The sequence below is a fragment of the Camelina sativa genome, chromosome 16 (assembly GCF_030686135.1).
Source record: "Camelina sativa cultivar CO46 ecotype springtype chromosome 16, ASM3068613v1".
Taxonomy (NCBI): domain Eukaryota; kingdom Viridiplantae; phylum Streptophyta; class Magnoliopsida; order Brassicales; family Brassicaceae; genus Camelina; species Camelina sativa.
In genome coordinates, this window is record NC_141895.1 from 31,105,459 (window position 1) to 31,132,632 (window position 27,174).

The following is a 27,174-nucleotide window of genomic DNA, read 5'->3' on the forward strand; positions in this document are numbered from 1 at the left end:
CAACAAAATTACACAAATATATATGGAAAGAGACTAACTCGGACAAAAACAAATGTCTCTACCTTTTTTTTTTTCTTTTTCTTTCATACGTTTACGAAATAAATTTAATGTTTAATATTCTACTGCTTTGTGAAGATGTTTTTGGTTTACCAAGTTATAAGTGAATACATCCTTGACAGTAAACATGATTCGGGGGTGTAGCTCATATGGTAGAGCGCTCGCTTCGCATGCGAGAGGCACGGGGTTCGATTCCCCGCACCTCCATTATACATTTAATTATTAATTTTGTGACTTACTAATATATCTCTCAAGCTCAACCGCCGTCGGATTGTTTTTTTTTTGGGTTAGAAGATCGAAAAATCAACGGCGCAAGATCAACCGAAGCAATAGATAGAAGAAAGAAAAAAACAATATCATTAGAGACCGTTGTTGGTTTCTTCTTCCCTCTTTCATAGCCTCTCGTTCCTCATCTCCGAGAGAACCACCACCGAACCGATGCTCCTCCGTCTTCTTCGCCGGTGACTTTCTCTTCCGCTTTTAATCAATGAGTCTTCGTGTAGTTTCCTCCGTCTTCTCCGGAATCAATCGCATCCCTAACCTCCACGACGACACTCACCCTCTTCTTCGCTCTCTATTCTTCAAACCGGCGAATATCGGTCGTATACGGCGACGGATTCTATTCTCGTCCTATGGAGACCGGAGCAGAGACAGTGTCAGCTCCGCCGGAGCCGATGTTTCGTCTTCTATTCTCGACGACGAGCTTCTGAGCAGCGTATCCGCCGTTAGAGATGCGGATGAAGCGCTCGAGATGATTTCTGAACGATTCGAGTCAAATCGCGGCGGAATCGTTGAGCTTGAAGATTGCCGTTCGATTATCTCCGCTGCTGTCAGTCGCGGCAATGTTGATCTTGCCTTGTCGATATTTTACGCCATGCGAGCGAGTTTCGATTTAGGTTCTCTCATCTCATTCACCCAGAGTAGGAGTTTCTGTGATTGATTAAGCAAATTTAGGATTGATTCTTTTTGTTTTTTTTTTTTTTTGCACAGGTGGAAGTGAAATTGATCGATGGAGATGGTCAAGGCCTGACGTTGAGGTCTACACGATGTTGGTTAATAGTCTTGCTGCTTCCTTAAGGGTTTCTGATTCTCTAAGGATCATCGGAGATATTTGCCGTGTTGGAATCTCCCCTGCTGAGGAGGTTACTATGCAACAACACCTTTTAACAGTTTCTTAGGACACTCTTGAAATTAGTTAGTCTCAACTTAATTAATTAATGTGATCTTAGGTTCCCTTTGGTAAAATTGTGAGATGTCCCACCTGTTTGATTGCCATTGCTGTTGCACAACCCCAGCATGGAGTTCAGGTAATGACTGACCCAATCTAATTGATTGTTTGTGCTCTGTATATCTTTTTTTTTAGAATAACTTGATGATTTGTGCTGTCTATGTTTCTAGATTGCATCTTGCGCTAATTGCCGTTACCAATACGAGCTTTTCTCTGGTGACATAACCAGCATTGAATCAGAAGAGCTCGGGTTAGTACTCTTTACTATTTCTCTTCTTTGTTGCCTACCTCTAGGTTTAGATTTAGATTTCTTTTAATATGTTTGTTTAGAGTACGCTTTAGTATTTCTTTTAATATGTTTCTAGATTTAGATTTTGTTGGGTGTGAGAGCGGTTTTTGTTTGTTAATTTGACCTGTAAAACAAATTGAGATGCGTGTGGTGTTGATGCTGGGATATTCACTTTCTCTAAGGAGCTACATCTGCCGAACGCAGCAAGGACATTCCTCTCTGGGAGAAAGGGCTCAGACTAATCCAGATAAAGAAGAACAAGATCACATCTTCGGTGCACTCTATTGTGGTAATTGCCATTGCTAACACATTTTCATTTTCAGCGTAATTTTGATTTTGGTACATCAGATATTGTTACCATTGCATTGGATTTCAGGTACGAACTCCTTCCGGTACAGCCCGAACGCACCGGTTTGCCACTGAGACAGCCGAACTCCCTGCGCAAGAGGGAGAAAGAGTGACAGTTGCCTCTGCTGCTCCTTCTAATGTTTACAGACAAGTGGGACCTTTCAAATTTAGCCCCAAAGCTCCAAAGTTTTACCCTGGAGAACCTATGAGCCTCACAAAGCACAAGGATGGACGAGAGTCACTCTTGCTAAGGCCTCCTTTACAAGATGGAGATAAGATCTTGCAACCATCGTTTATAATACCCCTTCTTGCTGTTTTGGCTACGGGAGATGCTGCTTCTGGTATTATTAATCCCAGTTTGCCTCAATTACTCTCAGTTGCTGCTGTTACATCACTAGCAGTTGGAGTAACCGTAAATTCTTTTGTCCTTCCTCAGCTAAATCAGGTTATATTCTCTAACATGTGAACTGTATCAAGTGAACATGTCTTAGTCTCTTTGGTTTGAATCTCATATTCCCTTGCACGGTTTCAGCTCCCTGAACGGACAGTAGATGTGGTTGGTATCAAGCAGCAACTCTTGTCTCAGTATGATGTGCTCCAGCGCCGCATTAGAGATCTAAAGGAAGCAGTTGAGAAAGAGGTACCAAGTCTCGTTTATCCATACCTTTTGAAACCCGCAATATGTAATCAAACACACTACTAAAACTTTGTTGTGTCCATTAGGTGTGGATGTTGGCTCGAATGTGCCAGCTCGAGAACAAAATTTTAGCAGTAGGAGAGCCAGCTTACCGGTATGACCCTCTCAGATCATTTGAACCTCATCATCTGGGAAATTGTTAACACAACGAGATCTATCATAATAAAATGTGTATCTTACTCAAATATAGTACTCGAAGAACAAGAGTAAAGAAGGTACGAGAAAGTCTAGAGAACTCCATAAAGGGAAAGATTGAGCTGATCGATAGTTATGCCAAAGTAAGAAAACGAAACAAAACCATTTTAGATATTCACAAATCTCACTTGATCTCCTGGTTTTAATCTTTCAGCTCGATTTCTTATACGTTTAGATATCTTCAATGATTGAGATCGAGGTGGAAATGGACACTGATGTTCTTGCAGCCGAGGAAGTGAACAATACTGTGAGTTATTTCGTATTTCGAAGAGTTTAGTTAAGAACCTGATGTGATCGAATCTGAAGACTGATGATTAGAACCCCATTGTTTCCACAGGAAAACATTGCTCAACAGATAGAGCAGATCATGGAACTCGAAAACCTTGAAGAGGTATTTTAGTTTTGGAAACTCCATGTACATTGAATTGTGTACATCTTTTTTCCTGCAAGTTTCCAGTTATCAGTTTGGACAACACAAGCATAGATATACACATACTTGCAACAAGTTTGTGTCCTATTTAACAATTACTTTGGTCTATATGTTTGTAATGCAGAAATGGAAAATACAGGCTGAAGCAAATGACGAGGCCGAGAGACTACTCAGCTCTCAACCTTAAACACACACCCCTCTGTCAACAAACCGGGTTAGTTAACCATCATACATTATACATCAAAATTATCACAATCATATAAAAGCAATAATCAATCTTTCGGCGGGCATATGCATGACATTGAAAATGTCTGCTGTCAAAACTGCAACGTAGATTCGTCAATGATATGAAAAATGTGGACGAATGTTCTGGCATTAACATCTTTACTTGCAATATTTATTAAATTTTAGTTAACTTTTTTTTTTAAGAATCTTTTTCTTTCTCCAGAGCTGCATTGGGAATTTTTTGCACTGTAAAAATGAATACTTTTTTTGAAAATTTTATAATTGGTTTAAGTAATAATGGAAATGCTGATCATTTGGTACAGGTCAAAAACTCTGGAGCATCGCTAAAAGTTAAGTTTCTTTTGTCGGTCGCTATTAGTTAATTTCGGTACATTTGTCATGTAATAAATATACTAGTAGTAGTTTAATAATCACCGAAATTATTAGTTTCTTTAAATATAGTTTCCTTTTTTTTAATATACGCTTAGGGATTGTTTCATGTCCCTTTGTAATCTTAATTTTTTTTTTTTTTAAATGCAAAGCCTTTGTGAATTAAATTATTAGTAGTTGCTAAACACGCAAAGTGACACTTTCTCCAGAGAATTGTGACATTTAAATTAATTGAAGTATTAATAATAATAATAATAATAATAAGGTTAACAAAATAATGAAAAAGCCACGTGTCTTCTCTTCTCCACTCCTCTTTTTATTCCGAAAAACACACAAGAAGAAGAAGAAGAAGAAAGGATAGTTAGTATTTTTTCCAGGGAAGCTTCTCTTTTTGATTCTCTCTCTCTCTCTCTCTCTCTCTTCATCGCGCCTCTTGGAGCTTCGATGGTTGGGAATATTCTGGTTACCGGCGGTGCTGGTTACATCGGAAGTCACACGGTTCTTCAGCTTCTTCTCGGCGGCTACAGCACCGTTGTCATTGACAACCTCGACAATTCCTCTCTCGTTTCGATCCAACGCGTCAAGGAGCTCGCCGGAGATCGTGGTCAAAATCTCACCGTCCACCAGGTTTGTTCATCTTTTTCTTCTATGTGGATCATCATTATTGCATTCCGAGAGTTTTGGTGAATCATGAGTTGAAACTTTTTTTTGTATCTCGATTTGCTTACGATGCTTGATTTGGGAAGTTATGTTGATCAAATGTCTTCTAGTCGTATTCAATTGCTGGATCGAATTGTGCTCTCGACATTATATCACTGGTAATCTGAGATTATTTGTTATTAGATGGCTGATGAATCTTATTATATACCTGCAGGTGGACCTTCGCGATAAACCCGCACTTGAGAAGGTTTTCTCAGAATCAAAGTGAGTTTTTTTTTTAGTTATTTCTTCTTACGGATTTACTCATTTCCAGGCAAACACATGTTCCAACTCTTAAATCTCGTGATTTTTGACTTTGATTTCTCTATTCTATCCTTAAGATCAATAGATGTTGATCCGAAAAGCCTAGGAAGCGAGAATCTTATGTTTCTTCATGCTAAGATCTGATCAAAATGAGAAATGCTTTGTGTTTTTATTTTCCAATCCTCCAGTAATGTGACTTATCTCCCTCTTTGTGTCTCTGTAATGTAGGTTCGATGCAGTAATGCATTTTGCTGGAATGAAAGCAGTCGGCGAGAGCGTGGCGAAACCGCTTCTCTATTATAACAATAACTTGATTGGGACTATTACACTTTTGGAAGTAATGGCTGCTCACGGTTGTAAAAAAGTAATCCCCCTTTTGTTCTGTATTACAGTTTTTTTTTTTTTTTTTTTTTTATTTTGGTTTTCCTTATATACGTGAAACATGATTTAACCTTCTGTCATTGATCTAAATCAGCTTGTGTTTTCTTCATCCGCAACTGTGTATGGCTGGCCAAAGGAGGTTCCTTGTACAGAAGAGTCCTCCCTTTCTGGGATGAGTCCTTATGGACGGACAAAGGTATTCGGTAGTTTTTGATGCTGACTCTGAAAGCTTTTTTTTTTGTAGATTTGATTGGTATTTATCCTGAAATGTTTCTCATTTTGTAGCTGTTCATTGAGGACATTTGCCGTGATGTGCAACGTGGTGATCCTGAATGGAGAATCATAATGTTGAGGTACTTTAACCCTGTGGGAGCGCACCCTAGCGGTCGCATTGGCGAGGATCCTTGTGGAACTCCAAATAATCTCATGCCTTACGTCCAACAAGTCGTTGTTGGGAGGCTGCCTAACCTAAAAGTTTATGGAACCGACTATACCACTAAAGATGGCACTGGTGTAAGATTTTCACATCCTTAATACAGTCTTTTGTATCCCTCTCACGTAGAACTGCTTCTTATCACTCTTCCACATAAATCATGTAAATCTTTACTTTTGGTCCATGGGTTGGGAATCTAAGGAATTGTTTGCTCCATATCCTAGATGAGAGCCACTAGATGGATTTGAGTCATCACTAGAACTCCTAAAGTGTCACGATCTTTCGATAGGTTCACTTTGGATTAAGTTTCTTCCTTAGTTGTCGACTTCAACTTGACCCGATACATTGTGATGGAATAATGTTACTTTTATCTTTGGTGTAGTGAGGTATATTGATCTTATCGTTCTTTTCTGTTTTAGGTACGAGACTATATTCATGTTGTTGATCTAGCAGATGGCCATATATGTGCGCTTCAAAAGCTAGACGATACTGAAATAGGTAGGCTTTTCTTCTTTTCTTAGTTAACACCAAATTGTCTTGACAGTGCATATCCTCTTATGTATACAAACATGCTCAGGTGTTTGACTTGGCTGTTGTGCTAGGTTGTGAGGTATACAACCTTGGAACCGGAAAAGGAACAACAGTGTTGGAGATGGTTGATGCATTTGAAAAAGCTTCTGGAATGGTAAGGAGATCACTTCTGTGTCTCCCTATACAAAACCATAAATGTGTACGCACTTACGCATGTGTGTGGACTTGATAGTTTGAAAATAATGCGTACAGAAAATCCCACTGGTGAAGGTTGGAAGGAGACCAGGTGATGCAGAAACCGTCTATGCGTCAACAGAAAAAGCTGAACGGGAACTAAACTGGAAGTAAGTAAAGAGACCTAACGAATGTTTATATTTAAATACAGTATCATGGACCCTTTTTTTGCGCAAGTCTCTAAGACCGAAGAAACTCAAAATATGTGGACAGGGCAAATTTTGGAATCGAAGAAATGTGTAGGGACCAATGGAACTGGGCAAGTAACAATCCTTTTGGTTACGGTTCTTCATCAGACACAACTTAACAAAAGCACTAAATCCAATATCCCATTCTTTCTATTTTTGGGTCTCATATTTTATGTTACAGTTACACACTACTCAGGTTTTAGCTCTGAAGCCAAAACAAACACAGTGAGGGAGAACTTACTTCTCTATTCATATCATATATATCTGCCTTCTCCTTTTGTAATTTATATTTATATACACGCATAGGTTTAACTTGAGCGTATTCTTTTGTTTATTGGGTTTGTATTATCTCTCTTAGGAAATTATCTTTCATGGGATTATATTTGTATTATTTAGGAATTGAATTCAATTCTTTTTCATATGGGTTTTTGTATGCTATTTCAAGTATTTTAATATATGAACTGAAACCTCTGCATTTCAATCTGTCCTTCTTCTTCAGCTAATAAGAGCGTGTAAAACGTCTTCTTTTGATAATGAGCAGAGGGAAAAAAAGCCCAATTACACAATTGCAGTAGACAAACAATCTTCACTTGTAAACTGTAACTATTTGAAATGAAGAAAATTACAAAGAAAAAAAGGACAAAAGATAATTGAAGAAACTACACAAATCTCAAGGATAGTGGGAGCTTCTCCAATGATGTGACTTCACTTTCTCTTTATTTATTTTCTTCTTTCTCCTTTGTTTGACTTCTTGAAATGACAAAATACACACAAAAAAATACAACAATATCAAAGGTCTATTCAAAATACATAACACAACAAATTCTCAAAATATTTACTTTTTGGTATATTCTCTTTGCTTTAATAAACATTTTAATACTTTTTCTTTAGATCCAAAGATAGGCAATGAATTTCACTTTTACTTTACAAAACAGACATTTTGGAAATGGAATACAGATCTTTCAATGGTACGTAAGTAAAACCCATATTCTCCCACAATCAACTTAAGTACAAAACTAAAAAGAAATAAAAGGTTCAGCCACATTCTCAGGAAACACATCAGCATTTTTGGGCTCAATTGAAGGAGAGAACGTGATCATTATACAGATTAAAAAAGAACACCAATAAAAACTACATGCCAAGAGCAACAACATCGAAAACTACTAAGAAACTTGCTCTTTTTTAGGAGAAAATAATAATTTTTTACAATTTCTAATTAATTTCCTCAAACTTAGGAGCAACAAAATTAGTGGAAAAAGGGGCAAAAACGATTTTTTTTTTTTAAAGAGCAAAAATAAATAAAAATAGGGAAATAAAATAAAATTAGCAATGGAAGCCCAAGACGGATCCATCGGCAATAGAGACGGTGACCCGACAATCCGATTTAGCGACCACGTGATGTGTGAACACGTGCAGTACTTTGACCCGACCCGCTAACTCCATCTTCGACTCTATCTCCATCGTTGGTCCGACCCGATTCCCATACCCGAAACCCGGATTCGCATATCCATCTCCTAGAGTTGGCCCTGTTCCTCCCCCGCCGAATCCTCCCGGCGTACCCGGAAATCCAGGCGGAGCTCCGGTTCCTGGAAACCCCGGCGGACCCATATTTCTCGGGTTACCCGACCCGGGATTCCCTGGAAAAACCGGTGGATTTGGGTTTCTCGGAAACGCCGGAGTACCCGGAATTATCGGGGCATTTCCTGGAAACTCCGGCGAGCCTGGATTCCTCGGTAAAACTGGAGCTCCTGGGTTCCCCGGAAACAGCGGCGAGCCTGGATTCCTCGGAATACTCGGAGGACCCGGATTCCCAGGAAAATCCGGCGTTTCCGGGTTTCCCGGTAAATCGGGAGTTTCAGGGTTTCCCGGTAAATCCGGAGTTTCAGGGTTTCTCGGAGCGACGGTGAAATCCGGAGGACCAGGCATTACCGGCGAATCTGGAACAACGGCAGCGGAGACGGTGGAGATGGCGGAGGAGGAAGGAGGAGAAATAGGGAAAGATTGGACGGTGAAAGTGGCGGCCATGTATTGAATCCGACCCGAATCAATTTTACCAGCGGGTATGAACATAAACCCGACTTGATTACCCGAGTAAAGGAGCTGAATAGAGCTGTCGTAATGAGAGAAAACGGCACGGTTGGGGTTTCTAACGGCGACGTACTGAGAGAAGGTGAAGTTAGCTGTATTGTTGGAGACGGCGAACGACGGGAGTTGGACGGCGTTAACGGAGATCTTGGGGTCTTTTGGTTTGAAGACTGTGAAGTAAACGACAAGGAGGACCACGAGTAAGATGAGCAAGAAGACGGTGGCGACGGCGCAAGAAGCTAGATTTGTTCGGCTGGAAGAACGGCGACGACCGTGTGGTTTGGCCATTGCCGAGATCGGAGAGTGTTTGGAAACGAGGATAGGGATGAAGCAGAGAGTGAGTGAGAGAGTGGTGGAGTCGAGACTGTAGAGAGTAGAGAGTGCTTCGATAGCATTTATTATTATTGTCTTTTTTAGGACAACCAATGAATCAAAACATCATTAAAAGCCCTTTCCTTCTTCATTTACATTTTTTCTCATTTTGTCATTAGTCACGCAGCCCAAAAACATTCATTATAAAAGTAAATTTGAGAAGATATTTGAAACAGCAAAATATAATGTAAATTTAGATCATTTTCACAAGTGAAATAATTTTTTTTTGTCATCTGAATTTTATTATTGAATCCAAAAAAAGATCCCAAGTTAATATTACAAGAGGCGACGGACAACTGGATGTCCTCGCGGTCATTAGACGACGGACTACTGAATGTTCCTGCCGTCTTTAGCCCAAAAGAGGGAAACAAAGATACAAACTAAAATTAAACATAATACACAAATCTAACAAGCAAAAGTCTTGGTAAAACTGAAAACTAAGCTCTATAATTGAACAATGGCATGAAAGACTCTTACATAGCTTCCCTATAGAACCATTAAACGTCGGGAGCACCAATAAAGCCGGATAGCCTCACACCGAAACTAAACCAGAAGCAAACCGACCAGGAGGAAAGCAAGATACCAACGCGACCAAAGACACAAATACAACTCCTATAGCACCTCACCAGCCAGACGGAGAGAGCACAAACCTTAGGGTCAAAGAAAAAACTTTGATATCGACCGAAGACAAGCCACGCAAGATCAACTATTCTTACACGCGGACACTCGTCGACCACAGTTTCAGCCACCTACAGACATAAAACTGGTGACGTCCTCGCAAGAGAAGAACTAGAGACCGATTCCACTGCTTCGACTAAAACCTCACTCCAAAGGTTCCAAAGAAAACTCAAAGAGAGGCTAGTAGGTGACTCAGCAACAAAATCCCTCCAAATGACTCACACCAAGAACGAACCTAGAGCAAAACACAACCTCAACCCAGCAAGAGGACTCGAAGGAGAGGTAGAGAAAAGATCCCATTTCAAACCAAACAACAAATCCAATTCCAACAATCAGTCCTCACTAAACACAAACAACCCTAAAAGAACCATGGCCACACCACACAAACCCACTAAAAACTAAAGCCACCATCAAGCAAACAGGGGATATACCAAACACGCTTAACTTGATGAAATTGGAATCAGTTACCAGTCAGAGAATCAACTGACTCCTCCCCATAACAAGAAACCCCTCGGACATACACCACCGAGCATCGCAACAATTTGATCTGGATCTTCAAGGGAAGGGTCCGACTCCACCGAGACAACAAAAGAAGCCAATCGATGACCGAAGAGAGAGATACACTAATTCATCGGATGTAGCCTAAAACCATTGGATGTAGCCACACTAACACGAACACCAACAACACAACCTTATTGAAAAACCCGATATCCACAGAAGAGAGAGATGAGAGAAATACCATACCAGTCAAGGAAACGAAGCGAGTTCGTCTCCTTCAAGCCACCAGCCCCAAGAGAACCACCAGAACCGAGCCGCAACCTAGACTAACCCATTAACAAATGGATCCGTCTCTACCACCACCAAATCTCAAAGTCGATGGCTTCCCCTCCTTCAATCGTCCTTCGCTTCAAAGGGGATTCAGACAACAAGATTGCTACAACTCCGAAACAAACCAAAGATGACAGAGACTAAGAGACATGACTAAGATCTACACCCTCCCACAGCTCGGGCATGGAGCTCGGCAACCGGAGATTGGTTGATTAATTTCATTGTTCAGCTTATTGCATTAATCAAGAATGTTTTTTGTTTATTTAGTATTTTAATTTGAAAAGATTCCAAAGTCACATGATTTACATTTTTCTTTTGTATGTATATATTTCCACATGTAGTGGGTGAGATTGTCTAAAGTCCCATTTTAATTGGGATTTGCTCTTTAATTAGAAGCCTATAGTATCTAATGTAATGGGAAGACAAAATCTACACAAGTCAGACTCCATGACTCATGAATCAGAGCACACTGCCAAATTATGTAACTTCGGTTGGATCCAACTTGCAAAAGAAAATATCACTAGAGAGAAAATGACACAAATGCCCGTAGATAGATAGGTTCCTTACTTTGTGTATTCTACTCCTCCTCCGATACCACCACACAGCACAATTAACAATACAAACACAAAACAGCAACGTTTTATTTATGGTTTAGGGATAAAAAAAAACACAAAAGTTTAAAGGGCTTCTTTCATGGAAGAAAAAATTTATCCAAGAAGAGCCTACCAACGTTTTTCTCAACATAATAGATACATTACATACATACATACCATTAAAACCAACTTGATTATGTACTTTTAAAAGGGTTACTTAGTTAGCTCGTCCAAGCGACGATCCATGGCCACAGAGACTGCTTCAAGAAACGTAGCCTCACTCGACGCAGGCAACACCGAGTTATGAGCTTCTCTCACTATCTCTTCAATCGCCGAGTCTTTGTTCACCGTTTCTCTGCACATTATGCTTCCTATTTGATACGGCGTTAGGTTTCTCTCAACGCCTTTCTTCAGCAGCATCGTGGAGATATGTAGTGTGTGTGAGACAGCTTCAGGAACATTCCAGCCATGGCGTTGCAGAAGCGCGATGTCTTGTTCGGAGTCTAGAGAGTTAATGTAGTCAAGGGTGTCTCCAGAAAACGGGAGTTTTGCTTGCGGCCAGTAAAGCCACTCAAATGTGCAATCTTCAAACTGCAAACACATTTCAATAAATTAGTTTTACTTGTAGATATATTGGAGTGGTCAATGTTGAAAAGAAGTTGTGAAGAGAGAGACTTACATTCTCGGGTAAACAATAGCCATGATCGATGGGAATCAGAACAGTTTTCCCTTCTTCAGTTTTCCCGGTCAATATGTTTCCAGCATGTCGATCTGCATTTGCCATTCGCATGTCAAAGGCACAGATTTTATGCACTTCTTCAACCGGAAAAGCTCCAGGGCCAATGTCTTCGCAGCTTCCATTGTTCTTCATGAACATTTGCAAAGAACCAACTTTGGCATCCTTTGTAACAGAACCGTTAAATCCCTTTGGATAATTATACACTCTGTGAGAGCTTCTGACCATTGCAGTTGGCGGCACACCAGCAAAACCCATAACTTGTCTAGACACAGATCTCGGGCCGCTTTTTGGATGATCTAATAAGTAAGCTGCAACTTCTCTAGTTGCCCCTTCTCCTACCCTAGTTCCTCTCTTCAATCCCTGACCATCTGATGACACGGGAAGCTGCTGAGGATTGTTAACAGCCATTGGCTCCTCATCCATGGGCTTGAAGACAGATACATAGTTGAGACCTGAAGAATCCTGCATCAGATAGGTCCCTCCCGTTCCTTCAGCTGATCTCACAGGTGGATTACCTTTGTTCAACCCATCAACCGTGCGGTCAATCATCTCCTCGAGAACTTTAGGCAATTCCACATCAGGGTTAAGAACAACAGGCTCTAAAAAGACGTGTTTTTTACCAGAAGAAGCATCTTCTTCTCTTATCACAGGAGCGGGAAGATAAAAAGCTTCTTTCAGGGATTTCTTAACAAGCAAATGGATGACAGAGTTGCTGCCATCTTTGCAAATCCCACCAATGATTCTGCTGTCATCAAGCTTCTCCCCTCGAAACAAGATCTCCTGATCATCAACCTCAGGAAACCCTTTGCCCTCTTTAGAGATCCGTTTCTTCAAATAACCAACATTCCTACGACGATCAACATGAAACCGAAAGAACTTGCCGCAAGTGGTGATGACAGTGACAAGCAAAGGATCATAGAGCTTAAGCACCAAATGCAAGACACTACCACCAGTGACACCATAGTCCTTGACGCGTGAGGCGTTCCTAGCGAGCTCTCGACCACTGAAAACAAGTTTCTGTCTTTTAACCCTAAAACCATTACAAGTCTGGATCCTAAGTTTGACCTCGGCGATGGAATCAGACTCCAAGATGAGCATAGGCATCGTAGTAGAACCAGAGATGCTAAGGAAGACCAAAACAGAGTTGACAGTAGAGTAGTGCTCTCTTGAATGTTGTTGGTGAGCAAAAGCAAAACCCGATCCTCCTCCTCCTCTATGAATCGGACTCAAAGCAACATCAGCTACTGACATTTCCTATTTGAAATAATAAAAAAATAAAAAAAAAAATAAAAAAAAAAAACCTAAAATAGACACCCTTCCATGGAACAAAATCGATTTCGGAAGATCCAAAAAAAAACCTCTACCAACAAACCAAAAATACTAAATCAAACCTCCCCTGAACCACCCTAAAAAGGAGACTATCTATGATAAACTCATGAGTCAATTATAAAATAAATAAAAAATATATACCCAGAAAGTTCTAGAAACGATCTTAAATTGGAAACGAAGATTAATAGAAACCAACAAAAAAACAAAAACAAAAACAAAAAAAGCCACCAATTTCTCGAAATGGATCTTCGGATCGATAGATTTTTTTTTTTTTTTTTTTCCTTAAGAAACAAAATCTACGGAATGAACAAAGAGAAGATTTTGGGATCAATAGAATTAGAAGAAGGGGAGAGAGAGGGAGAGAGAGAGCTGTTTCCTTAAATAGAAGAAGACGCGCTCGCTCCCCTCCTTTAGCCTTTTTCCGGATTCCTTTTTTTTTTATTTTTTTCTTTTCTGTATTTTATTATTAACGCCGTTAATTTTTCACATTCACGACCGTTTACTTTCTTTTTTTCTTTAAAATAATAAAAAAAGCCTACAAATAATACTAATATTCCCTTCACCTTTTTAAAAAAAAAATATGTATTCTATATAAATTAATTTTTTTTTAGTTTAAATTATGAATTGATGATATGTCTTCTCTTAATTTCTAAGATATGGAGTGTTTTGTTTATAAGTTTATAACTAAGTACCATTTTACAATTTTTAAGATAATATTAAGATAACTATTTTTTTTTTAGTTCAAATATTAAGATAACTATTAAGATAACTATATGTTGTTAAAAAAAAAAGAAAAAATTAAGATAACTATATTATTAATAAATCCGTTCTTATCTGACTAACGGATGTAACGTGGTGATGATGCCGGCATCGAATTAACGGGAATATTGACGTGGCTTTTGGGGTTTGCAGGCTAACGACGACGGTATCGTGTGAGTCATTTCTGCAATAATATCTCGCCACGTGTCATTCTTTTGTAAGGAAACAAAAATCTAAAAACGTTCATTAAAGTGACTAATCATTTTCTTTAAAAAAAAAAAATATCAAAAGAGATGGGATATAGAGACGAAACATTTTAAATTTTTTTTGGGAAACTTGAACTGGTCTGAAAACCGAGATTATTGCCGTTGCACATGGTACTTGGGTCCTCTCTTTCCTCTACCAAAAATAAAATAGTAAAATCATGTCTCAAAAGCCTAAATCATCATTTCATTACATAGTTTTATACTAATAGTAGGATCATTTTAATATAATATCTAAATACATTATATGAGTACTGATGAGTAATGTAATGTAGCCGCTAGGTTCGTAGAATCCTCCTCCTGTTTTTATCAATATAAAATAAAATAATATAAAACGAGTCCTGTTTAAGTTTAACCATTCAATAAATTAAACGTAATTTTTTCCAACTTCTAGCTTTGAATTATTATTGTATATATACACCACACCAGTAACATAATGACATGCTAATTCTCTATGAAAATATATCACCATGAATCACACACAACTCACAAATAATATTAAATAGTTTAGTATATTATGATATATATATGTATATATAAGTATAATAACAACTTTTATAGGATTTTTTCAATTAGTAATGGTGAACGTTACAACAACAATTGTTGTATGTACCACGAAAGAAGGTTCAAAGGAAAGTGAGTCATCATAACAATAATATAAAATATTTATTAGATACATAACGTTTCTTTCGACAAGATTCCATTACCAGTTCATGCATCTATATATCCTTGGCTTATATTCTTATCCTTTAAAAAATCCTCAAAATTATCCTTGGTTTACTTAGTTGTTTCCAAATTCTCTAGTCTGACATATGACCAAGTATAACCAGTTAATATCTAAGTTAAATTTCATTAAAAACTTAAATATAATTCGATTTTATAAAACCAAATAGCAGCATCTAAATTAAAAGCTTCCCTAAATTAATTAATATAAATGAGTTGCTGAAAATGTCTAGTATGGCCGCCGGTGGCTTTAATCGATCGGAGCTGCTGACACATATATTTATTTATCAGTTAATGTAATCACGATTTGGTACGTGAAAAAGGAGTACACAAAAAATAACTCTTTGAGTAATTTAAAAATTCAAAAGCAATTTTGGACGCAGATACAACGACACACGTGTGGACCCGACGCTGTTGTAGACTTCTTCTTCTAGTTGCACTGGTGCGTGGCTCCTCTATAGCCGTTGCGCTCTCAACCAGTGACCGTTACGAGTGTGGCCATCTTATCCCACGTGTCCTCAGATCATTCGCTCACGATAAAAAATAGGACAATTTGAATCGGACCATATATACTTAAACTAGAGAGACCCACGGCTTTGTGTAACAAAACAATCGGTTTAATTTCATAACGGTTTAGGTAACCCAGATTTAAAATTCCCTTCGAATTGAATCGATATCAACAGTAATAACTAAAACGAACGTGAAACATGCATTGCATGATAATATAAATTTGTAAAACCAGTTTATAGACTTGTTGATCTGAAGGTATCCGATTCTCTCTAGTCTTCTACCTCGGAGTCGAGTACAAAGCTTGGAAATGCTAAAGTCACTTCCCTGTAAAATCATTATACGAGGACGTAAGTTATCAATTACAAGAAAGATATATTAAAAAAAAAAAAAAATTGAAATAAAAAGCGAACAATTAAATATAGTATACTTGAGGTAAGGTAGAGTCATGTTCTTGAGGATTGAAGGATTCTTAGCGATGAGCTCTTTCCACTCTTCTTCATCGATCTTCCCATCTTTGTTTGTATCAACCTCGAGCATCGTCTGTTACGTTGGTAACAAATTCAGGATGAGATATTAAATACGAATGTTAATGTTACAAAATAAATGAAAAAATTTAGGACCTGTTCCACAATAGCTTCAATAGATTCTTCCGATATTTCTAAGTCTGTTTCACCTAGTAGTGCGCCCACCATCTTCTTCAACTATTTTCCCACCAAACCATATATTTACAGTTACACATCAAAATGTTTATATGCATACAGCATACATACATCAATTTTATATATTACACCAATTGATGATATGTATAGCATTTTATCAGTACCTCATGGGGCTGGATGAAGCCGGTTCCATGGAGGTCAAAAAGCTTGAACATAACTACAATTTTTACCACACACATACGTAATCTATTTAGTCAAAAACCTCTATATGAAATATATTATTTATAAATGTGTTAGTACTTTATCTTTTAGATACGTAACATCAAAAACGCATATTTTCATGATCCTAAATGTAAGTACGTTACGTACATGCGGACTTTTCATGTTCGGGAGTGTATGGATGGAAGATGCTAAGGGAACGAACAAATTCTCCAAACTCAATCACACCGTTTCGTTTCCTATCAAACATATAAAACACCTGCACCACCACCACCACTATCTCTAAATAAACCTTTTTTTTTTTTTTTTAAACTTGTCGTTACATAATACATTGAAAGTAAAGTACTCCGATCCTCCAATAACTAACCAAGGAAATATAACAAACCAAAATTAAAAATGTTAAGGATGCAAGTATATATGGAATAGATATACGAACCCTGTCCGCAAATAGATTTTGCATACTGCTGTTTCTGAACAAAGCCAAAAGAAGCTCTTCCTGCTCATCAAATATTAATTATTAGTTCGTTTAATTAAGATGCAAATTAAATCCCAAATTAAAAGTATGATTTGTTTTATTTAATCTACTAGCTTTCTATAATTTTTTTTTAAAAAAAACCATCAAGAAAACAAATGTAATTACCTTATGGATAAGACCATCATCGATAATGGATGTACTAAGCTTCTTGAACAAATTGTGTAAAGCCTCTATCTCATTCACCGTAACTGCATAGATAAATCATATTATTTATATATTGCTTCATATATAGATTTATTTTACAGCTCATAGTCGTTAATCCTTGTTATGTCTTGTGTGTGTCTCTCTCTATTAAATAGTCTTTATCTTTTCTTAATTAATGAGTTTTTAAAAAAAATTCAAATTAAGAGAATTTTGTGAGGTTAATTTTTGTTTGACTTACAGGGAGTTTCGGATGCAAGAACATGAGGATCCTCATATCCACGAGGATGCTTTGTTCGCTTCAACGAGAAGCATTTCACGAATGCCAACATTTTTCAATAACTTTTGGTTTGGTACGTAATAGAATTACAATTTATTGTTCTGCTAAAATAACCAAAACCAAAAAAACAAAACAAGTTTCAGACTCCCGATCTTAATCTTTGTATCAATGATCCGTTCAGATTATAAATATAACAGAAAAGAAATGATCATTGGATTAACACAAATTAAAAGAGAGATTATTGATGAATCTGTTTTTTTTTTTTTTTTTTTTTGTAGCTTTATGATCTCTGATCATTTTTTTATATATGTTCAAAATCACGATCAACGAATCAAGAACATGATGAGACATGCAAGAATTAGGAAGAACACGAAAACATGCTTGAAAGTTGAAACTTGAAACTAAAAAGATGGTCAAACCTATTAATTATTAACAAACTCTGCAAAGTTTCCCCAAATTATTTTTGATATAATCATATATATGTGCGAGCTAGCTAAGTAACCCAAAGAGGCCAAGATCAAAATAAGTCTACAAAGTCAAGATCTTTTTGTTAAGACAAGAAAACAAAATTGTTGAAGCAGAAAATAGAGAGATCTCTATTTACCTATAGAAAACAGAAAATCAAAAGAGGATGATACCGGGATGATGTTGTGTACCACCAACTGGTTTGGATTTCAGAGTTGTTGTTGTTTCATTAATTTCCTGTTTTTGACAAGACTCTAAAATTCAATGATGATTGTGATTGGCGGACAACAAAAAAGGTTTTGCTTCTCTATCAAATTATATACATGTATTGTTTGTTGTTAATCTGAATAATACTTTATTGAAATTCAACAATCATTTTTTAAAATAATAAACAAGGTGGTGACTGTACGATTTTCGATTTGACTCATAAAGATATATTGTTAATAACGAAAGTTTGTAGCACTACATTACATAAGCAGGTGACTAAATAAATTAATATGTAAAATTAATCAGCATCAAAAGGACATTTAAACATATATATAAATATATGCTCTCTGGTCAAGATGATTGGAAGAGAGAATGAGATAAACAAAATGATAATTACACAAATTAAATACCTATAGCTAGGATAATTCCCTTTCATTTTTGTTTTAAAATTGCATTTCCTCCTCGCTTTTTTTTTAGTTTATTATAAGTGAAACCTATCCATTCCTAATAATATTTGAAAGTACGTTTCTAATACAACTTTTACGAAAGACTAAATAAGGACCCGCCCGACGTGCGGGTTTAAATTTTTGTAAAATAAAATAAAATTTAATAAAAATATATTAAAATTTGTTCTACGTTATTTATAAGTTTTATTTTTGCTATAATATACTGATTTATATCTATCTACAAATCTTTTATGTATATTACCATTACCATTAAAAACGTATTTTTTACATCTAAATATACTGTATGTTATATATATATATATATATATATATTTATCATCACCTAAAAAATGTCTGTGTGAACACATTAAGTCAATTATTATATGTCTTTTTACTTTCACTTTTGCATAGTACTTTTAATTATTAAAATTATTGGCTAAAAAAAAGCATATATTACATAGTATACTAATCAATAATGTATCATCACAATAATGTATGACTAACCATGGAGAGAACCTCGGCTCCGCCCTCGTCCCTTATGCAGAGAATCTTGCGTCCAACCTCCTCTATCATAGAGAGAACTTTGGCCCCACCTTCCTTCCGTGGAGAATAACCTTGTGTCCAACTTCAAAACCCAACGTTATATCATAAGATAGTTCCTCTTACATTAGAATATCATTTACAAATATATGTTTGAAAAAACAAAATAATAATAGTCATTAAAATATTAAATTTTTTTTATATAAAAACGAAGAGACATTATTAATTTTTAAAGATACAATAGTAAATCAAAATGAAGATATAATAAGAATTAATATTTAAGTTTACTGTATAATGTTAATTTGTTATTTAATCGTTATATTATTCTACCAATCGAATAAACCATAAAACTTAGATCGATCATAAAAACGTAGTCTCAATTCGTAGATAACAACAGTATTAACACACCCGAATCCCATCGTAGAAAACACAAACGCACCTCCCACATACAAATGTTTTGAAGAATCCTCCCTCCTCCTTTGGATTATTTCAGTGTAGTATTAAGACATTTAGTAGGCTTGAACACATATATTTTAGGCCCATTACTCGGCCCATTAAGACAAGGTTTTTGACTTTTGTTGTCTTCTCTCTGAAACCCTCATCTTCGTCGATCGATCCTTTGCCCGGCCAGCCGTCTCCATCCAAGAAAAAAAAAAAAAAAAAAATCAATGGAGGAAGAAGAAGCAGCGGCGAGAGAAGTGGTGATGGATAAGGATGTGAAGAAGAAGATCAAGGAAACAGTGAAGAAGATCCTGAAACGTTCGAGCTTACTTGAGATCACAGAGATCAAGGCCCGAGAAGAAGCTTCCTCTGAGTTGGATCTCGATCTTTCGCGAGATCCGTACAAGCTCATCGTGAGAGAAGCCGTCGACAGTTTCATAGAGAAGGCGATTACGAAGATCGAGACTGAGATGGGAAAGCTTCATACTCAGATTGTAGAAGATGTGGATGGAGTTTCAACCAAGAAAACAACAACGGCGGCGAAAAAAAACAAGAAGAAGAAGAAGAAGAAAACAAAGAAGGTGGTGGAAGAAGAAGAAGAAGAAGAAGAGATAACAGCTGCTTCTTCTTCTGTTTAGTTTTAAAAATTAGAAATTCGACAATTTAAGAATATTTAAGATGTCTCTTAGTGGAATTAGTGTTTTACTCATCAAAGACTTCCTCAAAAAATATTCTGGGAGTGTTGATAAATCCCAATGTATGACACCAGAATCAACCTCTCGGCTACTTCCTTGATACTTGTGGTCTGTTCTATCTTGCTCGGATATACTCAAAACTCATAATCAACCTTTTTTTGTCCGCAATTAAACCACAAACTAAAGGAATCAGACAAACCAAGTGAGAAGTCAATGTGGTTGGTAAAATTTCCTGATTAAACCTTTTTCTTTAGGTGTGAAACTTGACTATATCTGAAGTTAAACTTGTCTAGTAGAAGTGCCTACTCCCAATAATTCAATCGGGACTTGAGCAGATTATTATTGGGAGTAGAAGAAGGTCACAATGGATACAAACGGCACCGATGATCACCTAATAGAGTAGGCTTGATTGATGCAATAACCCCAAAGTGTATCAAGTTGTGTAACATGATGATCCTTCGATAGCTTACTACTATTTGGACCTCTATATATAGTCTATATCATTATCTTTGACTATTTCTGTTATTCAAAAATGCATAACCTTTCTAACAATCCTCCATATTGACACTTCAAATTAATTTGCTTTTTTTTTCTTCTTGGTTGTGATTTTGGTGAGAAATTGATACTATCAAAGTGTTATGAAAATGCATTATTTTCCTATAGCAAATGAATGATAATGACATTTACATTTCTTTCTTTGGTAGCTTAGAGAGATTGTGACATTATTTGCATTTACGAGAGACATTTTTTGAAGATTGATTGTCAAGAATCTGATTGACTCACCACGTATCTTACACTGAAGCCACAAGTACACTTTGTGGTGTTCGTCTGTCTTAAGTAATTCTCATTACAATCTACCGTTATTCATGGACACCAAATTAATCCACAATTCTATATATATATATATATATATATATGCTTAAAACGTAACTCATCATTATAGGAAGAATACAAAAATAATACTAATATTTAGATAAGAGAAGGGTCGTCTAAGACCACACAATTTGCTACCCCATCATATTTTCTTGTTTTTCTTCATACCTTCATATAATAATAAACACAAACACGCATCCAAAGAAAACTAAATACACAGTTTGATAAGATTAAAATGGGTTGTGCATCGTCCAAGCAAGCCAAAGCCAACGTCGTCGCCGACGTCTACAAACCACCGCCGTCCAGTTTTGCGGTGTTTGATGTCAACGCCATCCAAGAGCCATGGCTAAAACTCGAACAAGAAGAAGATGATGAGAAACCGCCATACGCCGCTGTGCCATCCAAGGTCCTAGACACTCTCGAGGATGATGACGAAGATGACGCTCCTAAAACATGGGATGAGGTCAGCAAATCTTTAGAAACTAAACTTAAACCCGCCGCCGCTAAACCACCGGAAGAGGTCTCCGTTAAACCTCCAGCCACTCCTCCACGGCGGCTTCCGCGGAAGAGCGCATCCTTCCACACACTGGACGAGCTTGAAGCGAAGGCCAAAAGAAGCATCGCCGCGCAAATACCTACGACGGTGGTTAATAAGCTTAAGAGAACCGAGTCTATGTCCAAGTTAAAACCCGAGTCAGAAGATCGGACGGAGTCGACTCAGTCGTTCTACTCAGGGCCTCGGTCAGTGAAGGAGAACATATTCGTCAAGAGAGACAGAGAACGGAGGGAGAAAGAAGGGAACAAGAAACCGGTGATGAACTGGGACCCACTTAGGGAGTTCCCGGAGAAGTGTCCGCCGGGAGGAGGTGAAGGTTTGGTGGTCTACACGACGTCCTTGCAAGGAGTGCGTCGCACGTACGAAGATTGCATGCGTGTGAGGGCCATCATGGAGCAGCAAGGAGTGGTGGTGGACGAGAGGGACGTGGCTTTAGATGCCGGAGTGTTGAGCGAGCTTAAAGAGCTTCTTCAAGACGAAGCCATTGTGGCGCCGCCGAGAGTGTTTGTGAAAGGGAGGTACTTGGGAGGAGCGGCGGGAGTGACGGCGATGAATGAGAACGGGAAGTTAGGGAGGGTGTTGAGGTGGGCACGTGTGGAGAGAGTAGGGGAGGAAGGGAGGCTCACGTGTGAAGGATGCGGAGGAGCGAGGTGGTTGCCTTGTTTTGAGTGTGGTGGTAGCTGTAAGGTGGCTGCGGTCGCGGCCGTGAAAGGTGAAGGGTGGGAGAGGTGCGTCAAGTGTAATGAGAATGGACTGATTCGTTGTCCCGTTTGTTTTGTCAATTAAGGGAGTGGTTGAGATGATGAAAACACGAGAACGTATATGTTTGTTTGTGACACGTTTGCTTAATTTCTTATTATAGTGAAAATGTTGAAAACACACGCTAGGATCTAGCTTCCTAGGTCTCTCTCACTTGTATATATTGATGGTTTTGATCATCACATGATAAAGGTGTTCAACAATCTCCTCACTAATATATGTTTTGAGCGTGACAAGTGCATCACTTTGCACAAACACTCTCCAAATCTCTACTAGCTTTTCGTCACCAGTTTCAATAAATCCTGAAGAAGACACAATTGCTTTCTTTGTCGTCACCATTCATGTCAAATTGTGCAATGAAACAGAGCTAAATTATATGAGTTTTAGCATTATGGTACTTAGGGATGGGTTAATTATATTTCTGTTTTTGAAAATGCATACAAGTATGCTTCTCAAACTTAGCTTTTAGAGTTTCTCACACTCTGTTTACATAAGAAAACAGAGCAATGCACAAAAAACCACATAGAAGCAGAACCAAATAAAGAGCGATTTACGTTTGTTCTTCAAAGCAACAAAAAAAAAGAAGAAGGAAGAATCTGACTTTTTTTCTTAACACATACACAATATCCATGGTCTCTTCAGTTGTACTTCCTCTTCTTTATCTTGAAGGAAGACGATCGGATAACGTCATCGTCGGCAATGAGAACGGCCTCGAGGGGAGTTATTGATTCGGGTCTGGTGAAGTAAGTGAACAGAAGGTAGATACCATCCAGGTAAGTGTTAGTTTCTCCAGCTTTATTCTTCTTCCTGATGCTGTAAGCCAATGGAATCACTCCTCTGTTGAACACTTCCACATACATTCCACCTCCTGCCACAAGTAACTACCACACACCACAACAAAAAAAACAGCGATATAAACAAGTGACATAACCTAAAGAATCCAAACCCAACAATACATTTCGGAGAGAAATGTGCAACTATCGAAACCCAACATACATTTCGGAATCCTGACTTGATTAAACAAGTGACAAGAATCCACACATATACCACCAATAAGAACTGTGAGTTGGTACATTTCGGATCATCATACGGGATATTTCAAGAACTGAGTAAAAACGTTAAGGTAAAACATGACTAAGAAGTGCACTAAGGGCTCCTATCTTGTGCAGATATCTAGTTTCTGGTGTTTAATACTCGAAGAATCCATAGACCACAGAAGGATGAGATTGCTGTAAAAAAGCTGAAACCTTTACATCAGATTTAACTAGGGATTGACACAAACATTTCAATTGATAAAGAAACCATTAACTGAGAATTACTCAACTCTACACTGAAACCGTTATCTAGAAGATTTTGCTTTGTGATCTCTTATCTATAGTCCATATAACAGAAGGTTTCAAGTTTCTAATGGAATCCCAAAACCTCGTCTATTTCACAAATTTCCCTCTGATATGAAACAGGTAAATTTGGTTACCTCTTCGTATTTCTGGGTAAGACCAAGCCGCTCATCTTCAGACATGTCTGGTCTCAAAACCGCCATTGTTTCGTACTGCCTGAGTCCAGGTGGGCACTGAGGTTCCGGTTTGTCTTCAAGGGCGGTTGAGACTCCCGACCCGGAAGGAGAAGTCGGGTCATCGTCCGACCCGAATCCGCCTTCAAAGAAAGTTCCGGAGAAATCAAGAGCCTGAGATTTCACCACAAACTGAGAGCCATCATCTCTCTTCTGTGGTTGTTGTTGTAGCGAGGCAATAGGCTTCGACTTGGATATGAATGGCCTGAGAGAGTGTGAGAACGAGAGTAACGGCTGCGAAGATACATTAGGCAGAGGGCAAACTGCGGAATATGATAGACACAGCGAAGACGCCACCATTGTTGTGTGATTCGAGAGCTTTCAAGTTTGGAGAAAGGCAAAGAGACGATGGGGGTTTAATTTGTTGGATAAGAGATGATGATGTTGGTACACGTTAGCCAGTGTGCTAATATGCGCTCTGGGCCTTTTTAGATGGGATTCGGCCTGTTAAAGGCCCATTTTGTAAAAGACATGTTGTTACTGTTTTTATACCTTTTTATCTTCCCGATCAAGCCAGTTCGGAGCAAATCAAATCTATAAGAAAAGAATCGTCGCCGGTGAAGAGAAAAAAAGATAGAGAGAGAGAGAGAGAGAGAGAGTTAAAGCCATGGATCCGCAGCTAACGGAAGTTTCACAGCAGTTTGAGAGATTCAAGGCGGCGTTTGCGAGGAAGGATTACGATACGTGTAGTGATCTGTTGTCTCAGCTTAAGGTATACATCTCTCTCTCTCTCTCTCTCTCTCTCTCTTCTCTGAACCCTAGTTTGATTCGATTTCACATCTTTGCATATATATCTGGTTTATCGAATGAATTTTAGGGGAAAATTGATGGGGTTTGTCTCGAATCTATGATAGCTTTGAATTGAAAAAAATTAGGTTATCAGTGAGATCTTTTAGAGGAAGAGCGTAAGTGCTGATTTTCTATTTTAAGGGATTGTTAATGTGAGTAGAACAAGTAGGGTTTAGTCTATATTGCAAAATTGAATGGTGAGGGATTCTTATGTTATTTGTTATGTTCTTCAGGTTCTTCTGACCAAATTCACTAGTCTTCCTCCATTGTTCGAGAGTTCACCAAACGCAGCTCAGGAGCTCACTATTGCAAGTAAGGTTTCTGTTTTTATTTAGATAACTTGTTTTTAGGGAGTTTATAGTTTTGCTTTGCCATCAGTTGCAAGGGGTATTTTCAATCATTCTGTCCTCATGACTTATTTAGTTTATTTGGTTTATACTCTTTAAGGGTCACAACACTCGAGGGATTGTATCAGGCTTTACTGTTCTTTAGTTCGTCTTCTATCCCAATGCATGACTTTAGCTTTTAGTTTGCTGTTTACTGGGTTTACATTAGTCTTTGGATTGAGTAATTTGGTAAATTTCTGTTCTTATGGATTATAAAAGTTTGACAATTGGTGAATTCTAGGGGACATTTATGAGCATGCTGTTGTTCTGAGCGTAAAAACCGAGGATCAAGATGCCTTCGAGAGAGATTTCTTCCAGTTGAAACCTTACTATGTGGATACCAGGTGAATAAAGAACCAACTCTCTCTGAACACTATCCTTTTCCATTTGGATGCAATGTTTTTTTTTTTTGTGTGTTCTAACATATCTTCTTTTCCTCTGCACCAGGAACCGTCTTCCCCCATCCGCACAGGAGAATCTTATCCTGGGTCTGAACCTTCTGAGGCTGCTTGTACAAAATAGAATTGCTGAATTCCACACCGAACTCGAGTTACTTTCATCAGCTACACTGGATAATCCTTGCATCAAGCATGCAGTTGAGCTTGAGCAGTCTTTCATGGAAGGTGCCTATAACCGTGTGTTGAGTGCTAGACAGACCGCGCCTGATGCAACTTACGTCTATTTCATGGATCTCTTGGCAAAGACCATAAGGTAACATCAATGCTTCCATCCGTCTCTGGATTAATTCCGTCTCATGTCTTCTCGCTTGTTATCTCACCTTTTTCTTTTGTGATGACTGAATTATCAGAGATGAAATAGCTGGATGCAGTGAGAAAGCTTATGATTATGTCTCTATCAATGATGCTCGGCAGATGTTGCTGTTCTCTTCTGATCAAGAACTCTTAACCTATGTCAACGAGGTAAAAGAAAAAACATTTTGTGTAACCACTTGGAACCTTTTTAATTTTCATGAACCCTTGACGCCATTTAGTTTTTGTCATATAATACAGGAGCACCCCGAGTGGGAAGTGAAGGACGGGTCTGTTGTCTTCCAGAAAGCCAAAGAAACTGCACCTTGCAAAGAGATTCCATCTCTGCAACTCATCAACCAGACTCTAAGCTACGCCAGAGAGCTGGAGCGTATCGTGTAAGATCCGATTTTTCTCAGTGTTCGTCTCTTCTCTTGCATTATGTTCCTGGAAATCTCCAGGTCATAAAACTTTGTTATCATGTAATGACTGATATGGAGCGAAGTATGTCTCAAAGAAGTGATTTGGTTGATTGGATTTGGCAAATGAGACTTTGTTACGACATTAATCTGTTCTTTCATAGTCTTCCCAAGCCTCTTATGTTATATTATATTGTTTATCGGGGCCGAATGATCAATCTACTCTTTGGTTGAGGATGGAGTTTTTAGTTCAGTTTGGTTATTTGGCTCGGGTTTTGGAGATTCTTCTTAAGGTAGTGTAGCCGATGGCTTGCTTTGATTAACCATCTAGTCCAAATATGGAAGAAGGAAAGTCATTTACAGGGTATATAGGAGGGACACAATTTGATCATTGCCAAACACTTGTCAACTTGGCAGACAGCTTGAAACAAGTGGGGGATATACGTTGCAACAATTACTTATTTTTGGGGATTAACTATTATTGATTAACACAGCTAATTTAACAAATTAGTAATCTAATGATATCATTAGAAGAAAGATGTCCCCACTAGGAAAGAAAACGTTACTGTTAATAAATATACTAATATGTATTTTAACCAAAAGGGATGAAGTAATGATCCACTTTGGGTAAGTAGTTGAAAGTGGCTGAGTGGTTTCTAGCTTTTTTATTCATTCCCGGAAAGTTAGATTCCGTTTATCATAATTTTTTTTTTTTTTATGTTTGGCGGGGGGTCAAATAATTGCTTTGTTAATGAAAGTTATACGAGTAGTATTTGGCTAAGAGAAGAGCATAATAATGGGGGGGGGGGGGGGGGGAATTAAAGAATAGGAGTCGTTGATATTATTCTACTCACCCACAACAAGCAGCACTTAGTGCCTAATTACGTCTTAAAGGCTTTTAAAGACGCATAGAATATGTTAATGACAACATGTTGTTGGTGCTGGACGTGTAAGAAACGTCTTAGACATATAATCAA

At 37.9% G+C, this 27,174-nt stretch overlaps 9 protein-coding genes and 1 non-coding gene across 19 annotated transcripts; 6 read left to right on the forward strand and 4 right to left on the reverse strand.

The window, feature by feature from the left end:
- Positions 1 to 191: 191 nt before the first annotated feature.
- Positions 192 to 264, forward strand: TRNAA-CGC (transfer RNA alanine (anticodon CGC)). Its single transcript has one exon. It is a non-coding gene; the product is annotated as a tRNA-Ala (tRNA).
- On the forward strand, positions 232 to 4,026 carry LOC104753115 (uncharacterized). Of its 5 annotated transcripts, none has more exons than XR_015583564.1 (13): positions 232 to 953; positions 1,048 to 1,199; positions 1,287 to 1,364; positions 1,456 to 1,535; positions 1,757 to 1,863; positions 1,951 to 2,367; positions 2,455 to 2,562; positions 2,646 to 2,713; positions 2,810 to 2,897; positions 2,990 to 3,061; positions 3,152 to 3,205; positions 3,369 to 3,458; positions 3,793 to 4,026. XR_015583564.1 is itself a non-coding variant. In XM_087490001.1 (13 exons), the coding sequence occupies exons 1-12, from the start codon at positions 545 to 547 to the stop codon at positions 3,429 to 3,431; spliced, it is 1,674 nt and encodes a 557-aa protein (XP_087346127.1). In that variant the 5' UTR covers positions 376 to 544; the 3' UTR covers positions 3,432 to 3,458; positions 3,793 to 4,026. The 5 variants fall into 5 exon arrangements, 2 of the variants coding, with proteins under 2 accessions (XP_087346127.1, XP_087346128.1); XM_087490001.1 differs by having other exon boundaries at positions 376 to 953; positions 1,779 to 1,863; XR_015583565.1 differs by having other exon boundaries at positions 397 to 953; positions 2,969 to 3,061.
- A 128-nt stretch (positions 4,027 to 4,154) lies between these two features.
- On the forward strand, positions 4,155 to 7,070 carry LOC104753116 (UDP-glucose 4-epimerase 4). Its single transcript, XM_010475410.3, has 9 exons — positions 4,155 to 4,486; positions 4,734 to 4,783; positions 5,051 to 5,186; positions 5,298 to 5,399; positions 5,489 to 5,716; positions 6,056 to 6,134; positions 6,239 to 6,321; positions 6,420 to 6,511; positions 6,615 to 7,070. The coding sequence occupies exons 1-9, from the start codon at positions 4,304 to 4,306 to the stop codon at positions 6,706 to 6,708; spliced, it is 1,047 nt and encodes a 348-aa protein (XP_010473712.2). The 5' UTR covers positions 4,155 to 4,303; the 3' UTR covers positions 6,709 to 7,070.
- Positions 7,071 to 7,633: 563 nt separating this feature from the next.
- Positions 7,634 to 9,157, reverse strand: LOC104753117 (uncharacterized). Its single transcript, XM_010475412.3, has one exon. It carries the CDS (start codon positions 8,960 to 8,962, stop codon positions 7,913 to 7,915), a length of 1,050 nt encoding a protein of 349 aa, XP_010473714.1. The 5' UTR covers positions 8,963 to 9,157; the 3' UTR covers positions 7,634 to 7,912.
- A 2,012-nt stretch (positions 9,158 to 11,169) lies between these two features.
- Positions 11,170 to 13,596, reverse strand: LOC104754181 (phosphatidylinositol 4-kinase gamma 2). Its single transcript, XM_087493484.1, has 2 exons — positions 11,825 to 13,596; positions 11,170 to 11,736 (listed from the first exon to the last, which is right to left on the reverse strand). Exons 1-2 carry the CDS (start codon positions 13,133 to 13,135, stop codon positions 11,359 to 11,361), a joined length of 1,689 nt encoding a protein of 562 aa, XP_087349610.1. The 5' UTR covers positions 13,136 to 13,596; the 3' UTR covers positions 11,170 to 11,358.
- A 1,957-nt stretch (positions 13,597 to 15,553) lies between these two features.
- Positions 15,554 to 19,539, reverse strand: LOC109129575 (calcineurin B-like protein 8). 6 transcript variants are annotated; one of them, XM_087490003.1, is made up of 11 exons: positions 19,400 to 19,539; positions 18,925 to 19,045; positions 17,907 to 18,004; positions 17,264 to 17,403; positions 16,987 to 17,069; positions 16,783 to 16,842; positions 16,497 to 16,605; positions 16,292 to 16,344; positions 16,089 to 16,169; positions 15,896 to 16,008; positions 15,554 to 15,792 (listed from the first exon to the last, which is right to left on the reverse strand). In XM_087490003.1, the coding sequence occupies exons 4-11, from the start codon at positions 17,352 to 17,354 to the stop codon at positions 15,738 to 15,740; spliced, it is 645 nt and encodes a 214-aa protein (XP_087346129.1). In that variant the 5' UTR covers positions 17,355 to 17,403; positions 17,907 to 18,004; positions 18,925 to 19,045; positions 19,400 to 19,539; the 3' UTR covers positions 15,554 to 15,737. The 6 variants fall into 6 exon arrangements, with proteins under 6 accessions (XP_087346129.1, XP_087346130.1, XP_087346132.1 ...); XM_087490004.1 differs by having other exon boundaries at positions 17,264 to 17,406; XM_087490006.1 differs by lacking the exons at positions 16,292 to 16,344; positions 16,497 to 16,605.
- A 49-nt stretch (positions 19,540 to 19,588) lies between these two features.
- Positions 19,589 to 20,198, forward strand: LOC104753118 (mediator-associated protein 3). Its single transcript, XM_010475414.3, has one exon. It carries the CDS (start codon positions 19,629 to 19,631, stop codon positions 20,037 to 20,039), a length of 411 nt encoding a protein of 136 aa, XP_010473716.1. The 5' UTR covers positions 19,589 to 19,628; the 3' UTR covers positions 20,040 to 20,198.
- An 816-nt stretch (positions 20,199 to 21,014) lies between these two features.
- LOC109125030 (uncharacterized) lies at positions 21,015 to 22,499 on the forward strand. The gene has a single exon (XM_019237885.2). The coding sequence runs from the start codon at positions 21,205 to 21,207 to the stop codon at positions 22,309 to 22,311; it is 1,107 nt and encodes a 368-aa protein (XP_019093430.2). The 5' UTR covers positions 21,015 to 21,204; the 3' UTR covers positions 22,312 to 22,499.
- A 209-nt stretch (positions 22,500 to 22,708) lies between these two features.
- LOC104753120 (small ribosomal subunit protein bS6c) lies at positions 22,709 to 24,340 on the reverse strand. Its single transcript, XM_087490009.1, has 2 exons — positions 23,759 to 24,340; positions 22,709 to 23,165 (listed from the first exon to the last, which is right to left on the reverse strand). Exons 1-2 carry the CDS (start codon positions 24,152 to 24,154, stop codon positions 22,923 to 22,925), a joined length of 639 nt encoding a protein of 212 aa, XP_087346135.1. The 5' UTR covers positions 24,155 to 24,340; the 3' UTR covers positions 22,709 to 22,922.
- Positions 24,341 to 24,432: 92 nt separating this feature from the next.
- LOC104753121 (26S proteasome non-ATPase regulatory subunit 8 homolog A-like) lies at positions 24,433 to 26,346 on the forward strand. The gene is made up of 6 exons (XM_087490008.1): positions 24,433 to 24,566; positions 24,877 to 24,955; positions 25,271 to 25,373; positions 25,477 to 25,740; positions 25,838 to 25,949; positions 26,040 to 26,346. Exons 1-6 carry the CDS (start codon positions 24,462 to 24,464, stop codon positions 26,178 to 26,180), a joined length of 804 nt encoding a protein of 267 aa, XP_087346134.1. The 5' UTR covers positions 24,433 to 24,461; the 3' UTR covers positions 26,181 to 26,346.
- Positions 26,347 to 27,174: the final 828 nt, after the last annotated feature.